This window comes from Electrophorus electricus, chromosome 16 (genome assembly GCF_041902795.1).
Source record: "Electrophorus electricus isolate QZ-2024a chromosome 16, ASM4190279v1, whole genome shotgun sequence".
In the NCBI taxonomy this organism is placed as follows: Eukaryota; Metazoa; Chordata; class Actinopteri; order Gymnotiformes; family Gymnotidae; genus Electrophorus; species Electrophorus electricus.
Window position 1 is genome coordinate 725,001 of NC_137512.1, and position 12,500 is coordinate 737,500.

The 12,500-nt window shown below is 48.5% G+C and overlaps 1 protein-coding gene across 4 annotated transcripts in view; it reads right to left on the reverse strand.

Moving 5' to 3' along the window:
- Window positions 1-11,734, reverse strand: part of pcdh10b (protocadherin 10b) — a 14,746-nt gene extending 3,012 nt beyond the window's left edge. Inside the window, exons 1-4 of one of the 4 annotated variants that reach the window (XM_081699261.1) lie at window positions 8,748-11,734; window positions 7,859-7,917; window positions 7,592-7,698; window positions 703-1,029 (exon numbers count right to left, since the gene is read on the reverse strand). In XM_081699261.1, the coding sequence (XP_081555387.1) occupies window positions 703-1,029; window positions 7,592-7,698; window positions 7,859-7,917; window positions 8,748-11,291 (3,037 nt within the window). In that variant the 5' untranslated portion in view covers window positions 11,292-11,734. Of the gene's footprint in view, window positions 1-702; window positions 1,036-7,591; window positions 7,699-7,858; window positions 7,918-8,747 lie in introns of all 4 variants that reach the window. The other 3 variants (XM_035532381.2, XM_035532380.2, XM_035532382.2) reach the window with 3 other exon arrangements.
- Between the last annotated feature and the right edge of the window lie 766 nt (window positions 11,735-12,500).

The window sequence follows — 12,500 nt, forward strand, 5'->3', positions numbered from 1 at the left end:
ATTTGTGTTTTGGTTTATGTGTGTGTGTTTTGTTTTATGTGTGTGTCTGTTGGTTTATATGTGTGTGTGTTCTGGTTTATATGTTTGTGTTTTGGTTTATGTGTGTGTTTTGGTTTATGTGTGTGTGTGTTCTGGTTTATGTGTATGAAATTACATAGTTAAGACCTATTTTTAATTTTTATTCTAAAATATGTCTAAATTAAATTGTCTGGAATCAATTTCTACAGTTACTTTGCAACCAGCGTTTTAGTATTCCTGAAAAAATATTTTGGAGGTGAATTTTGGATGTGCATTACATCGGACAGCAACCATATATATGACACGTCTCTAGTGTGATTATAATACAGAACGCTCATTAAAAGGAAGCATTAATGAAGAATAATGAAAGAACAATGATGAGGTATAGTGTACAGGGATGGGTGGAGACGGGTGGAGACGGGTGGAGAGGCACAGACATGGGCACAGCGACGCGCAGGGTGAAGGTGGAGGTCTGGGCAAGCAGAAGGAGAATTGGACATCACTTCATACCAGAGCTATAAGAGGAACTCTGGAGTACTAAATTTGGCCTGAGTAAGGTCAACTATGGGCAGAGAGAGAGAGAGAGAGAGAGAGAGAGAGAGAGAGAGAGAGAGAGAGAGAGAGAGAGTGACAGAGAGAGAGAGAGGGAGAGAGAGAGAGAGAGACTGGATGGGGGATACTCACACAGATAGGTGGAGGGTTTGTAAGGCGTGCGCGATTGCAGAAGTGTGTCGAACTCTCTCCTGTCTAGCGTGGCGTGGAGGTGGTGTTGGTGTTGGTGTGGGTGGAGGGACGGTTCTTTGCCAAAGGTGGAGAATGACTGATGGCAATCGCCCACACACACCTCGCCTTCAAATACCTCAGAGTCCGGCACCGCATCCATGCCTGGGACATGCAGGTTGCTGCGGTAATCGGCACCCTGGCGACCGTCGCCAGGCACAAAAGATGGCATCCAGCAGCGGTCAGAGTGACCGAGGGCCTTACACTCCTCCGTACAGTTAGAGAAGAGATCTGCTCCTGCACAGAACACACACACACACGCACGCACGCACGCACACACACACACACACACACATCTCCGTTAGAAAACAGATACGTTCCAGCACGGACCACATACACACATACAGATCTGTTAGAAAACAGATTTGTTCCTGTACAGAACACATCAGCTAGAGAACTGATTACTCCACATCACTCTACATCACTCCATAGCACTCAAAATCACTCCATATAGTAACTGGAGCTCCATCAGTTTCAAGGAAGGCTTATCTGAAGACTCATGACAGTGTGTGTGTGTGTGTGTGTGTGTGTGTGTGTGTGTGTGTGTGTGTGTATATATATATATATACATACACACACACACACACACACTGTCATATATATATATCCTGATGACAGTTATATATATAATTATATATGTAAATATCTTTATGACAGTTATATATATATATATATATATATATATATATATATATATATATATCCTGATGATATATATCCAGTTAAATGCATAATATATATATCCTGATGACAGTTATATATATAATTATATATGTAAATATCTTTATGACAGTTTTATATATATATATATATATATATATATATATATATATATATATATATATATATATATATATGATAATTATATATGTATATAATCTGATAATTATATATATATGAAAATTATATATGTATATATCCTGATGATATATATCCAGTTAAATGTATAATATATATATATCCTGATGACAGTTATATATATGATAATTATATATGACCATATTTAAAGTGTGACATGCTATATTCTGCTTTTATATGTGAATATGTTGAATTACCCTGAGGAACGTAAATGTACACACTCACACACACTCACACACACTCACACACACTCACACACACACACACACACACACACACACACACACACACACTCATGCTCACACATGCACACTCACTCAATTTTCTGCATGTACTAATCTTTTTTTGTAAGACTACCTCTCTCTCATGAAACCAAAGCCCACAGAGGCTCTGTGCTGCATATTAGACACACCTTTCTGTACGCTGTTCTAGGACCCGCCCACACCCTCAATGAGACAGAAATCAAGGGCAACTACACCAGAGCCTCTCTCCTCGTTCAGGGGAGTTACGGATGTGTGTGTGTGTGTGTGTGTGTGTGTGTGTGTGTGTGTGTGTGTGTGTGTGTGTGTGTGTGTGTGTGTGTGTACGTACAGAGGGCCATCTGTTACATCATCCCCCACATAAATATGAGAGCAAACAGATACTTCTCTTAGGCCACATCACTTGTGCAGAACGTGGTAGATTACTGTATCACTCCAGCGCTTCTCCAGGATTTCAACCTTTTTAAACATTTTCTTCTGTGCAGTGTTTACTCAGAGACTCAGACTTAGGCCTTCAGCAGCAGAGTAAACCAACCAACCAGAAATCGGACAAACCAGAAGCACAAGTGTTACACAAAGAATCAGCAGGATGGAGCAGATCCAGTTAGCCCCACTGTAGCCCCTCCTCACTGTTAGCCCCGCCTCACTGTTAGCACTTCCTTACTGTTAGCCCCTCCTCCCTTTAGCTCCGCCTCATTCTTAGTGCCACTTCTATGCTAGTTCTTCCCTTCTGTTTTGTGAACAAGGAATTTTTTTAAACTCACTTTAAAAGCACAGCAGTCTTTGTTCCAATGTTTGTTTGTGTGTATGTGTGTGTGTGTGGGTGTTTGTGTTTGTACGTGTGGGTGAGAGTGAGTGTGTGTGTGTGTGTGTGTCTGTGTTTGTGCGTCTGTGTTTGTGTGCGTGCGTGCGTGTGTGAATGAATGAAGTTATATTTATATAGCGCCTTTCAAGGAAAGGTGCCTGCCAAGGTTGCTTTACAGTTAATACACACACAGATTTACAGTTAACACACACACACACTCACACACACACACACACACACACACACACACACACAGCTCTTACATCCAGTCACACATCAGTGGGGAGCAGTAGCCAACTGCACACAGTATAATCTCACCTGGAACCCTCAGTCCCCTGGGGGACTAAAAAGCTGTGTGTGTGTGTGTGTGTGTGTGTGTGTGTGTGTGTGTGTGTGTGTGTGTGTGTGTGTGTGTGTGTGTGTGAGTGTGAGTGTGTGTGAGTGTGTGTGTGCGTACCCAAATACATGTAATCCTCAGAGTGGACCTACAGACAGTGTGATCAGCACATGCAGATTTTGGGTCTCTGCTTTAGGAGAGGATTACCATCATTAGACACAACAGTGATGGGTGTGGCGCAATTAGGGTTTAAGCCATCAGACATCTTAGACAAGCCCACCACCTACGCCGTAAATAACCTTGTTAATCAGAATGAATGATTAAGGTTTTAAAATGTTAATTATATTGTAAGAGAATGCTTTGATTGGGCTTGAATTACTTAATGGACAATGGAGGAGCACAAGTAACATGTTCTGGTACTGAAGGTGAAAAACAGAAAAGACGGAGGAAGAGAGAATAAGAGAGTGAGAGAGGGAGAGGGAGAGAGAGAGAGAAGAGAGATAGAGAGAGAGAGAGAGAGAGTGTGTGAGACAGAGACAGAGAGAGAGAGGGAGAGAGAGATAGAGAGAGAGAGAGAGAGTGTGTGAGACAGAGACAGAGTGAGAGAGGGAGAGGGAGAGAGAGAGATAGAGAGAGAGAGAGAGAGAGAGAGAGAGAGAGAGAGTGTGTGAGACAGAGACAGAGAGAGAGAGGGAGAGAGAGAGTGTGAGAGAGAAAGAGAGTGAGACAGAGAGAGAGTGTGTGAGAGTGTGAGGCAGAGCGAGACAGAGAGTGAGAGAGTGTGAGACAGAGCGAGACAAAGAGTGAGACAGAGAGTGTGAGACAGCGAGACAGAGTAAGACAGAGAGAGAGAGTGTGTGAGAGTGTGAGACAGAGACAGAGAGAGAGAGATGGAGAGAGAGAGAGGGAGAGGGAGAGAGAAATTAACAGAAGAGTTTTTTTTTTTTATTTTATTTTGAAAATGATCATAAAACCAAATGGAAAAGCCCAAAGTTCTTAAAAACACTCAAATATCACAAAGAGAGTTTTTATGGTAGTTTGAGGTAGAAATGATGCAAAAAATGTTTTTTAATTAACAATGATGTATCAGAATTATATATTTTGCACATAACTCTGCTCCACCAAATCCGACCAATGCAAACAGCACCCATACAGAACATTCCTTCAATCACAGTGCTCATACAGAATATTCCTCCAATTACAGCGCTCATACAGAACATTCCTCCAATCACAGCGCCTATACAGAACATTCCTCCAATCACAGTGCTCATACAGAATATTCCTCCAATTACAGCGCTCATACAGAACATTCCTCCAATCACAGCGCCTATACAGAACATTCCTCCAATCACAGTGCTCATACAGAATATTCCTCCAATTACAGCGCTCATACAGAACATTCCTCCAATCACAGCGCCTATACAGAACATTCCTCCAATCACAGTGCTCATACAGAATATTCCTCCAATCACAGCGCCCATACAGAATATTCCTCCAATCACAGTCAGCTACTTTAATAAGCCCTTAAAGTAGGACATCCTGGTGATGGGGTTAGGACACCACAACACACCCAGTTAACACCAGCATATATCGAGCTAACAGAGCTACCAATCTGTAACAATCTGGTGTTTTATTCTGAGTCTGGTGTAGTGAACACAGTCTGGTACACCTCGACAGGAAAAGATGCGCTGACCACAGATAGTGCTGACCACAGAATAATTTCACACATTTCTGGTGTTTAGAAACATCCTAACTGACTATCATATAGTGCAGATGTCTGCGGTTAGCTGGTAAGATGAAGTATGAGGGGATCTGTTAAACCAAGGAAATACAAAGTGTTTGCTCTGACATGTATGTAACCCAGTGACCTGCCAAAATAATACTGAACTGGAAAGTAGCTACCAGTTCACTCCAGAAGGACGAAAAACAGAACACCTGGACGGAGGAAAAGGAGCAGAGTGACCAGACAGACCAGACGGGCCAGACATCTAAACGCCCTACCTAACACTGACCACCTTACCTAATACTGACCACCCTATCTAACACTGATCACCCTACCTTATACTGACCACCCTATCTAACACTGATCACCCTACCAAATACTGACCACCCTATCTAACACTGATCACCCTACCAAATACTGACCACCTTACCAAACACTGACCACCCTACCAAATACTGACCACCTTACCTAACACTGACCACCTTACCTAATACTGACCACCCTATCTAACACTGATCACCCTACCTTATACTGACCACCCTATCTAACACTGACCACCCTACCAAATACTGACCACCTTACCAAACACTGACCACCCTACCAAATACTGACCACCTTACCAAACACTGACCACCCTACCAAATACAGACCACCCTACCTAATCACATTACATCAACAAAGAGAAACTTGGTTTAATTGCTATTTGTTTCTGCCTTTTTTTGTGTGTAAATGCACATTTGTGAAACATTTTAATGGGAACCCAGCAAGTGTGAGAGAGAAAGAGAAAGAAAATGAGAATGACAGAGTGGTGCAGGTGAGAGACAAAATACGACAGAAAAGAGAAAAAACATGGTTGATATTTAACGAGAACATGATAAGGCACTGAAAGGTCAGCAGAATATTCCTCCTAAACACAGTGAGACATTTAAGTATGTCTTCACTTTTTATGAAATTAAAGGTTGTATGTATTTATCTGGCATCACTGTCTTTTCTGCAGAGCAGTAAGCTGGAACAGCGTTTAGTGTTGAGGGGCTGTACCGTGGCGTCTCCAGAGGGGGGAGCTTCACCAGCGCTCTATCAAACAGTTCTTAATAGCATCATATAAAATATTACAATTTGTGTGTGTGTGTGTGTGTGTGTGTGTGTGTGTGTGTCTACGCGCGCGCGACCGTGCGTGTACGGAGATCGGCGCACTCAGCGGAAGAAATGGCCCGTTCCAACATTCCGTGCGTTCCCGGTTTGCTCCGCTGCTGTCCAGACAGACGCCCGTGCCGCCCGCGTGAGGTAATAACCTTCATTTGCTAATTGGTATGCACAGGTCTGGAGATAAAAGCCTGATCTGTGAGCTGTTTCTGAAGGCTGGCGTGAACTGCAACCCAAACGAGGAATCTGGACCGCTGGTAGCGGATTGGCTACACAAAAGCAACGTCAGGCAGGACATGTCAGCCGGCACGTCTGGACTGCAAAGACGCATCGATTAAACGTAAAGCGCGGGGAAAACGTAAGACGACCCTCCCCTCGTCCGCGAGGCGCTTGGAGGCTTCACGCGGGCCACCGTTGCTGCTGTCGCCCTCCACCTGATGGCCTTAATGAAGAGCTCCTGCGCATCGCGAGGATTTAAAGCTTCAAGCGCGCTGTAGCATTTAACAGAATGAAACTTGTAGTCTAAGTCTCCGGGAGGAAATCAGGTGGTGGTGTAAGACAAATCCGTGAGGATAAGCAGAGAACCTCGCAAAACTCTCATTAAAATGAACGATGCAGACACCTATAAACATTCTCTGAAACAAACGCGCGTGCCAAAACGCGCTTTCAATTATCTTAATTAAACAAGCGGCTCCACAGTACAACAATTAATTCTCGTGAAGGAAGCACGCGCGGAACTGGTGACAGGGTTGTGAATGCTGTAACGGAGGGTGCTCGAGAAGAGAGGACCACACTGATCCTCTAGCGATGCTACACATCCCACCTTACTAAACAAGACTTTAGCTGGAATGTGATAAAACAGGCAAACCGAGTCAGTCCGAGAGGGCCATTCACAACATATGGCACGAGACGGCCGACAGCATCTGCTCAACCACGCGCAAACTTCTGTTAAGAAGATGCGGCTCCGTGGTCGTATTTCTGGACGCACGCTGAGCCGTCATTGGGCTGCATGGTTCAACAGACAGGCTGCAGAGGTCTGGCGAGCGACGTCATCCAGCAACGTAGTGGCTCCAAAGCCCACGTGCCAACACTGGCATGACAGAAACGACGAAAGTAATTTAGAATTTAATTAAAGTAATTCAGAACTTAATCGCAGTTGAAAGGCCGGCTGCGAAAGGTGAGGAAGTTAAAAGCACGGACCTTTGGAATGCGGGCAGAGAGGTGGGGGCATTGGGGCGCGAGGAGGCGGGGGCGCGCGAGCAGGCGGAGTTGCGCGCAGTGAATGAATCGCTTGTTTGTTTGCTGCGCAACCAATTTGGTCGCGTTCCCACACAATCAGCGACGGGCCGTCTGACATAATTTCAACCTCACCATGTCTCTGGATGGGCCCGTGGAGGGGAGGGGAGCGCGCCCGGGAGAAACCACGAGAAAGCCTCGTGTGTGTGTGTGAGGTAAGGAGAAGAACATTTAAGTGCAGTGTATATTAACCCCACGTCTATAGTTTCGTCGCCTGAAGGCCACAAGCGCGTGTTCGTTTCATCATCGCCGTAGCCACGATGAACCGCACGCGACGGTAGAGCAGCATTAACGCGCGTCTGTGAAATAACAGCTAGATGAGCTACGGCGCAACACGACGAAACGCAGACACGTCGAGAGACAGAACTAACCCGAGGAGTGCACGCGGTGCGTGGCGTCGTGATCGCTGTCTCCTTGCTCGCTGTCCCCGTGGCCGCTGTCTTTCGAGCTTACGATGTCCGCCTCCTGGAAGGCCGAGCTGGAGGAGCAAACGGAGAGGACAGGAGCGCTGAACGAACCGTGTAGCTCTAACACCATCCTATCACGGCTCAGTTTGTAAACGGCCTGCATGCTTGTTGCCATCTCGGTTCGAAGACTTAAACGGAAAAAGAGAAAAAGGAGTGTAGAACTATGCTTACCTGTTCACGCGCCTCGGTCGGTCCACCAGGTAACTCAGTTCCGCACGCTGGTGCTTCGCCTGCAGATAAATGGTTACGTGTACAGCTTTGAACATAAATCTAGATTTTACGATGATAATAATAATAATAATAATAATAATAATAATAATAATAATAATTATTATTATTATTATTATTATTATTATTATTATTATTATTATTATAGCATGAATACGTGTGTATTTGAAAACCCTAAATATGTTATATATATGTGATATTTCCCAGAGTTTTATTTCCGTACCAGAGGACGCACTGTGAGCTAAACGACCACTGCTGCGGCTCGCAGCTATTCAGGACGCCGCGATAGACGGCGCTTTGTCCCTGTGAGTCTCCGCAGCGCTGTGACTGGCATAGTTAATGCGCGCGCGCGCGCGCTCAGCGAGGCTTCTCGGGCGAACCTTCGCCGTTACTACGCGTGAGGCACCCCTCGCAACGAGGCCTTTACGCGCTGGAAACGCTTGTGTTTGAGACACGGGTCGCACGGGTCGCATTATTTTCCGTAGTGGCGTCTGGTACGCAAGCAGCGCGTGGCCAACCTGCTAGTGTCTGGTATAAACTGTCACCTGCGCGTTAACCCGTATGCACAGCAGACTCCATTTAAATTAACTCGCAGTTATTTTTATACTGTCAATAAACTCGGGCCAAATGGACAAACACGAGGCGGTGCGATGATCTGTGTTGGACGCAGTAAAAACAGCACATATCAGTCACACACAATCACCAGCGAGGCACGGGGGAGCGCCGCTGTCACGTCACAAACCAGGGCCTAATTAGTGCCTAATTCACTCCCGCGCGCTACACTATATCCACCCAGCTCGATGATTACTCTGTGCAATAGGATTATACCGACCTCGCTCGAGAGCAGGCTCCCGTTGGATATAATGTCAGGTTGTGGCTGGTCGGTGTAGCCGGTGACGATGGCTGCGCGCGGGTTGTGCTCGTTGTCCGTGCTCCGGGACGGGCTGCAGGCCTTTAGGAACATGAGGTCGGTTTTGGCGGACTCCGGCGTGAGGCAGACCTGGTAGCAGTAGTTCTGGTTCGGATGCAGCGAGCCGAAGCTGCCGGACTCCTCCACAGGCACCTGCGCGGCGCTGGCCACGCTCACGTTGGCCGTGGCGCTACTCTGCACCAGCATGATATCCGACTTGCTCAGCTTCTTCTTCTTGCGCGCGGCCCGCGCCTGTCGGCCGCAGCAGCCCCCTGCGCCGCACGCGCCGCACCCCAGCACGCAGCAGTCACTCGCGAGGCAGGTCGTGTAGATATTGAGTTTTTTGTCCTTCTGGCAGCGTACGGCCAGTACGATCATCGCGAGGAGGAATATGAAGGAGACGGAGCCTAGCGCGATGATCAGGATGAGCGTGAGGTCTAGGGATGCGTCTTTGGTCTTGCTCGTGCCCCGTTCTCCGCTGTGACCCTCCACGAGGCTGTCCACCAGCGGCACCTGTACCACGGCGCTGCACGACATGGGCGGCTGCCCGTGATCTCGCACTTCGATTAGCAACTCGTACAACTGCTGCGGGTCACGTTTGGCGGACACGCGGCGTGCCGTGCGCAGCTCACCCGTGCGCCAGTCCATACGGAACATACCGTTTTCGTTTCCCCTCTGTATGCTGTAGGAGAGGCGCGCGTTCTCGCCGTCATCTGCGTCCATGGCGACGACACGGGTCACCAGGTAACCGGGTTCGGCTGACCGCGGAAGAGGCTCTCTCGCGGTGCCGTTTTTACCAAGGGGGGAAATCACGGATGGCGGGTTGTCGTTTTGATCCACGATGATGACGTTGACTGTGGCGTTAGACCACAGCTCGGGGTTCCCCGAGTCTCGCGCTTGAACCATGAAGCTGAAGTCTTTCAGCTGTTCGTAATCAAAGGATCTGAGCGCGTAGAGGTAGCCGTTCTCCGAGTTGATGGACACGTACGTGACCACGGACATGCCCTGGATGTCACACTCCACGATGGAGTACGTTATGTAAGCGTTCTGCCCCACGTCGGGGTCCAGCGCACTCACAGCGTAGATGTAAGCCCCGGGCACGTTGTTTTCGGTCACGTACACGTCGTAAACAGGCTGCGTAAATGTCGGCGCGTTGTCGTTCTCGTCGGACACATGAACTTTGATGGATTTGCTAGTAGCGAGAGACGGGACGCCTTTATCCCTGGCTACCACCGTAACCGTGTACGCCTCCGCAGTCTCCCGGTCCAGTGGGCCGTCCGTTACTATCGTGTAGTAGTTTCTGAAAGAGGTTTTGAGTTTGAAAGGAACATCACCGAGTATTTCCACGTGAGTCTGTCCGTTGTCTTCAGAGTCTTTATCCGTCACGCTGAGCAGCGCGATGACAGTGCCGGGGGCCGCATTCTCGCTCACGGACTCGGTGACGGTGCTAAAGGTGATTTCAGGCGCATTATCGTTCACGTCCGTCACTTTGACTAAGACTTTACAGTGGGCGGGAACGGCGTTGGGTCCCAAATCCTTCGCCTGCACGTAAATCTGGTACAGGCTGCTCTCTTCGAAGTCCACCTCGCCTCGGACCTCCACGCGCCCTGTCCTGGCGTCGATGTCGAACAGCTCCTTCACGCGGTTAGAAATGTGGCTGCTGAAGGAATAGATGATCTCCCCGTTCGGACCCTCGTCTGAGTCGGTGGCGTTTAGCTGAATCACCAGCGTGCCCACGGGCGCGTTCTCGGACAGGCTCACCGTGTACACGGGCTGATCAAACACGGGCACGTTATCGTTCGAGTCGAGCACTCTGACCACGAGAAGCGCTGTCCCGGTCCGCGCGGGGTGTCCACCGTCCACCGCTGTAAGCACGTACCGGTGGACAGCCTGCTGCTCACGGTCCAGGGGCTTTTCCAGCACGAGCTCTGCGAATTTGTTACCGTCGGTCTGCGTCTGCACGTCCAAGTTGAAGTAGCTGTTGGTGGTTATTTCGTATGTGCGCAGCGCGTTAGTACCTACATCCGGATCGAACGCAGTCTCGAGAGGAAAGCGGGTTCCGGGAGTTGCGCTCTCGGATATTTCCACGGTGATGTCTGTTTCTGGAAAACTAGGTGGGTTGTCGTTGATATCCACGATCTCGATTTCAACGCGGAACAGCTCGAGCGGGTTCTCCAGAAACACCTCGAGATGCAACAGACAGCTGCCGATCTGTTTACAAATGCGCTCGCGGTCGATTTTTTCGTTAACGAAGAGAACCCCGTTTTCCAAGTTCACCTCAAGGTAAGGAGTCCGCGAGCTCGGCACAGTCTGAAACCGACGGGATGAAAGTTTGGTGAGATCCAGTCCCAAATCCTCGGCGATATTTCCCACGAACGTACCGTGGTCCGCTTCCTCCGGTACGGAGTAACGTATCTGAGAAACTACCCCATCCGCGAGACACAGCAAAAGCAAAAACACAACCATCTCCACTCCGGAAAGGGCACTTGGAAAATTTATTCCCGCAGAGTGCGCGACACACGCATCCCTGTCTCCTGCACGGCGTGGCGAGCGCACGTAAGGCTTTCCGTCTGCGAGGCTGTCAGCCCGAAACCATGCCGTGCGTGCACTGGCCAGCGCAGACCAACTCGTGCAAGCGTCTCCCACCGCGCGCTTCCAAACAGGATCAAAAGAGCTTTGGCTTCAGTGTCGAGGCGAAAAGCTGACACACGCGCACATTCCTATGACGGAAATACTTCACTCGCCTCAGTGATCTTATTTGGTTGAGGAGATGTAAAAGCATAATCCACAGAGCGAGGGCAATCCGCGCGCTTGATATTCGTTCTGGTTTTAGCTGCTGCAGCTTTTCTTTTCTTATTCGGCTGTTCTTCGCTTTCCTAAGGTCCCAGCACTTCACGCGCTCCGGCGGCGGTCGCACGCGCTCTACTGACGCCTCACTGCTCAGCTGTTTGGTTTTCCCGAAGCAGGTTCCCCGCGTCACCCAATCACATCACCGCGCTCGCACCGAGCTGAATATTCATTCGGCGTGCACAGTGTCAGTCAAGCCCACCCCGTGGAAAAAAAGGCCCGCCCCCGTCAGCGCCGCAGCATTCCTGATCAGGGGATTGAATGGCTGATGAAAGAAAGAGAGAGAGAGAGAGGGAAGAGAGATGGGGGAGAGAGAGAGGGAAAGAGTGAGAGAGTGAGTGCTTGCAAGCCACAAAGAGAGAGAGAGAGAGAGAGAGAGTTCTGGGAGTTCTGGATAGACTGTTTGGTTTGGGAGTGTTGAGTAGGCTGTGTTTGGTTTGGGAGTGTTGGTTGGGCTGTGTTCTGAACGATATTGATCAACAACATGAATGAATTTTTTATTTTCCGTTCACAACTCAAACAGCTCACGAGGAAACGCATCGCAACCTGTTGACATCCACGTGCTTTAAATAAAGACATTGTTCATTTCGACGTTTCCGTTACGTTTGGCCGGCGCGAGAAGGCAAAGTTCTTTCATTGTGCTCCAGCACGCGCGGTTCCTGCTACCGTGGCGGGACACGTTCACCGGACCCTTCCGTCCTCGTTAGCTCTGCTTTGATCTCACGCGCTCGGGCAGGGACCCACCGCCCAAGTCTCGTGAACGCAATCTTTCGTTCAGTTTCATCGCGTGTGTTATTGGCGATTCCTGCATGTGCTATCGCCTAAAGT